The 4,922-nt window shown below is 32.1% G+C and overlaps 1 protein-coding gene and 1 long non-coding RNA gene across 2 annotated transcripts; both read right to left on the minus strand.

The window, feature by feature from the left end:
- Positions 1–1,296: 1,296 nt before the first annotated feature.
- LOC150035249 (uncharacterized) lies at positions 1,297–4,371 on the minus strand. Its single transcript, XR_016530428.1, has 2 exons — positions 4,231–4,371; positions 1,297–1,616 (listed from the first exon to the last, which is right to left on the minus strand). It is a non-coding gene; the product is annotated as an uncharacterized LOC150035249 (long non-coding RNA).
- Positions 1,771–4,237, minus strand: OTP85 (Pentatricopeptide repeat (PPR) superfamily protein). Its single transcript, XM_039037121.2, has one exon. It carries the CDS (start codon positions 3,947–3,949, stop codon positions 2,138–2,140), a length of 1,812 nt encoding a protein of 603 aa, XP_038893049.1. The 5' UTR covers positions 3,950–4,237; the 3' UTR covers positions 1,771–2,137.
- Positions 4,372–4,922: the final 551 nt, after the last annotated feature.

Genomic DNA, 4,922 nt, shown 5'->3' on the forward strand with positions numbered 1-4,922 from the left:
ATCACTTTTAAAATTAAATTTAAAATTTCACTTCTAATAATCTTTAATTAATTAATAGAAATTGATGTCAATGATTAAAAGTAAGTATTTAATGAAAAATTGAGGTTAAAAATGTAAAATCTTGAAATCCAGAGACTAAATTAAAAAAAAAAAACTCAAATTTCAAGGATAAAATTGTAACATTTTAAACTTAAGGACTAAACTGAAACAAAACTCAAAACTTGATTAAATGTGTAACTTAACTTAGGGACCAAATAGAAACTAAAGCTAAAACCTAGGGATGAACCAAAATATATTATTCCCTTCAATTTTTCAATTTGTTTTTAGCAATTAACTATGCTAGTTCAATAAAAGTTTTCTCGTTTAGCTTCAAAAGTTTTTATTTTCAAAGAAATTACATATTTATTTTTAACTTCATTTAAACCTCTTTTTTTAATTGAATTTTTACATCATGTCATCTTAAAATTGAATTGATGTAAATTTTATTTATTTTACTATCCAAATCTTTCATTTTCAAAAAATCAAAATTGAGAAAAATAATATTTAGTTATTTATTTTTACTTCATTCAAATATTTTCTATTGGATTTTCACATTATTTCACCTCAAAATTGAATTGATGATTTTTTTGTTTCTCTTACCATCCAAAGCTTTTATTTCCAAGAAATCAAAACAGAGACAAATACCATATATTTATTTTTAACTTCATTCAAATCTTTTTCATTGAATTCTCACTTTATCTTCTCTCATGCTCTATCTACTTGTAAAATTTTATGTAGAGTTTTATTTTTCTTTTTTTCATTATGTTGTGTTATGTTTAATGTTATGTTTTTTTGAATCCCTCTTATATAAGTTTAATGTCATGATTTTTCATTTTTATATCCACCTCATTTTCATAAACAATTTACAATTATTTTGTATGCAAATATTTCAATTTCTTTAATTTTGTAATTAATTATCAATATTCGATATTATTTTGTAACTATTTCTTTTTTAAATTTATGCTCTTGTATCGATATTTACACATATACTTTACAATATACATCTAAACGTTATCTTACTTGATAGAAATGATGATTAAAATGGTCAATTATAGTTTAATTCAACCACAATCAAAGTTTCATTATCTAATCATAACAATTTCCATAAATTTTTATATAGTTTTCAAAAATTTCCATGGATATCAATATTTACATTAATATTCCCATAAAATTAGGACCTCAATATTTCCATCCACATTGATATTTTCAATCTCGAGTATCAAATAAATATTAAAATTTTCACGACTCACAAGGACATGCAAAATTCATGATAAATAATTTATTAAAGAAACAATTAAAAAATTAGTACATGGAAAGACATTGACAATGCTCTAGAGAGCAGTCCACGCTAAATATAGGTAACACATTAAATTAAAAACAGTCATAATTGGAAATTTGGAACAAACTTTATGAGTCTCCAATGTTTAATCTTCTGTACTGCTTCTAGAACTTAGCTACTGCAGTAAATAAGGAATGGTAATAGATGGTAAAGTTCACCATTCAACTTCTGTGGTCTGATTGTAATTAGAAGGAGAATAATGACTTGGCCATAGATAGCAACCAAAATCCATGGTCGACTGTCAAAGGAAGTATAGGAAACAAGTCAGTTGATGGTATGTTATTTCTAAATCAGTCAATTGATGACGTAGAAAAATTTTCATCCAATGGTTAATATGGGGTATGAAGATTTTAACCTCCAACTTAAAAAAAAATAGTACATGTCAGTTCAGGTTGTCAAACAAAATATGTTCATCCAATGGTTATATACTTAAATTTGATCCATTACATGTAATGATCAATGCTACACTGGTAAATATATGAAAAAAATATATGGAGAGGTCCAACATTCAAATCAATCTTGCTCTGAGTTCCTTGGTTGCTATACAAAACATAAAGGCCCCCATGAAGTTATACTACATGAATTCCAAATTAAATAAATGGGGAGGTCCAATCTTCAAACCAATCTTCTCTGAATTCCCTGGTTGCTATAAAAATATGAAGGTCCCCCATGAAGTTATACTAAATGAAACCCAAACCATCGCCATTTCAGGAAAGAAACATTAACGGTAAGAATGGCATGTGACTCCAACATATTCTATTACCAGAAATCACTACAGGAGCATTTCCCATTTTCAAATCGATGGAATCGTTGAACGTCCCTAATAATGATTTGCCTCCCAAAAATTAAAGATATAAGCTTTGCAGCATTATGGCAATCTCCACAAATACGGAGATTCTTGACTACCCTTATCGTTGTACCGGGAGGTGTATTTAGGAGCCCGAAAGCCATGGCCAATTTTTCACTGTGATATCTCAGGACAAGTTCTTTCCCTTCCTCTTCCATATCAGCATGATATACTAAAGATGTATCAGGAACATATCCCACCAACTTTATTTCTTTGATTAACTCGTCAAGTGCTCGGCGCAACTCTACTGAAATGCAGTGAACTCCATCTCCAGAGAAGAACTCATGTACTACATTGTTTACCTCTACAGAACTACACCCAGGAACCTTCACCACCCCTCTATCTTTCATCAATTTCCTCAAATGATTCACATCTTCCCATCTTCCTACTCTAGCACACAAGTTCGATAATATAACATAATCCCCTCCATGGGAGTCATCTAATTCAAAAATTCTTTCGGTAACCCGCTTTGCCATGTCCACATTACCATGGGTGCTGCAAGCAGATAACAAGGTGCGCCAGAGTACAGGCGTGGGCTTAATTTCCAATTCATCTATGAAGTTATAAGCCTCATCTAAACGACCTGTTCGACCAAGCAAATCCACCATACACCCATAATGCTTGATCCCTGGAGTTATTCCATAGTTTTTAGACATGTTATAGAAATACTCTCTACCTTGTTCTACGAGCCCAGCATGACTACAAGCATACAAAAGCCCCAAAAAAGTGATCTCATCGGGTCGAACTCCTGTCCTCTTCATCTCTTCAAACATTGAGATAGCTTTCAAACCATCCCCATGAGTTGCAAATGCAACTATCATTGCAGACCAAGCTTGTGTATCTCTCACACGCATGCCCTCAAAGATAGAAATAGCATCAGCTAGACTTCCACATTTCGCAAACATATCTATAAGTGCAGTGTTCACCTTCACATATTTATCAAACCCTTTCTTCTTAACATATTCATGAATCCACCTTCCCAGGTCTAGTGCTCCCAACAGAGCACATGACATAATTATACTAAGCATAGTAACATCAGTAGGCTCAAGATGACTCGCTTGCAATTCTCTAAACAAAGACAATGCCTCATTAGGCTGACTACTTCGAGCATAACCCGTGATAATTGCATTATAGCTAACAATACATGGCTGCTCTATTTCATCAAACACTCCACGCGCAGCATTCATGTCATTGCACTCCGCATACATATTTATGAGGGTTGGGCATATGTAAATATTATGATTCAGTCCAAGTTTAATAGCAAAACAATGCAACTCCATACCTTGTTTGAAGGCCTTAGAACTCGCACACGCCTTGAGAAGGGACGAGAATGTGTAGTCATCAGGAAGAAGGCCAGAGGAAAGGACTTTAGCAAAAAGAGAAAAAGCAAGATTTGGAGAGTTAGAGCGAGCATAACCACGTGCCATTATGTTAAAGAGGACAATATCCTTGTCAGAAATTTGATCGAACAGATGGTGGGCATAGTCCATGGACGAAGTTGTGGGGTTGCGTGTGCAGATATTAATGAGCTTGGTGAGAACAGAGACGTCATTCTGAAGATTGGTTTTGATGGTATAGGCTTGAATTTGCTTGAGCTCCCTGAGAGATGTACATTTGGACAAAAGAGAAAGAGGGTGGGGTTGATTTATGAATTCATTATTGGAAAAGGTGGAGCTTGGTTTCGTGAGAGTGAATTGGCAAGTTGGAATACAGGAGACAGTCATTTCAATACTTAATAATTAAACTCTTACAAGATACAGTGGGTTGCAGAGAACAAGAATGCGAAAAAAAGAGCACAGGTACAACTAGGAATGTAAATTATCTCAACTTCTAAACAACTTGAAAAAAATTCCGGCCATGGAAGTGAGGAAGCATATCCAAAATGAAATAAGTTAAGGAAAAGACGGCGTTCCAGAGTAATAAAAGTAGTAGAAACGAGAGCCGGATGAAGCTTCAGTGAAGAAGATAATGATTCAAGCAAGGTCAGAGAGAGAAATTTTTTCACCTTGAAAATTCCAAAGGGATTGTCTGTTGAGGAAGGGAAGAAAAGAAGAGCGACCACTCTTACCGGAAAATTTGGTTGCGTATTTTACCGCCACAAATTGTTGGCGAAACCCCCATCTTCAAGAACCAAGCAAAATTTCCTTTCGCAAATTTCACTCTTTGGCGTGCCTTTTTCTGGATAGACGGTTTAGACTAACGTTTTCTTTTCTTTTCTTTTCTTTTCCCTTTTTCTTTGAAAAATACGTTTTTACATTTTACATTTAGTTTCTATTTCTTCTATTTCATCTATAGTTACAAAATATTCTTCATTTAATCCTTAATTTTAATTTAGTCTTTAAATTTTAAAATATTATAATTTTATCTTATATATTTGAGTCTGATTTAATTTGATCTTTAGATTTCAAAATTTTTACTTTTAATCTCGAATTTTCATTAAATATTTTTACTATGTTAAAAAATTTAAAATAATTAATATAATTATAAATAATTATGTTTCACTAATTTTCATTGCGTTAAAATTTCACTAGATAATTATTTTAAATTAATTAAGAGATATTGACGTCAATAATTGGAATTGAGTATTTAATGAAAAACTGAAATTAAAAATGTAAAATCTTAAAACCAATGAACCAAATTGAAATAAGACTCAAATCTCGAGGGTAAAATCATTTTTAGACTTAGGGACTAAATTGA

This window comes from Benincasa hispida, chromosome 7, assembly GCF_027475165.1.
Source record: "Benincasa hispida cultivar pf3 chromosome 7, pf3_genome.v1.1, whole genome shotgun sequence".
Lineage (NCBI taxonomy): Eukaryota > Viridiplantae > Streptophyta > Magnoliopsida > Cucurbitales > Cucurbitaceae > Benincasa > Benincasa hispida.

What these genes read in the sequence shown, in the direction of transcription:
- OTP85 (XM_039037121.2), bottom strand. Translation starts at nt 3,949, where the DNA reads ATGACTGTCTCCTGTATTCCAACTTGCCAATTCACTCTCACGAAACCA.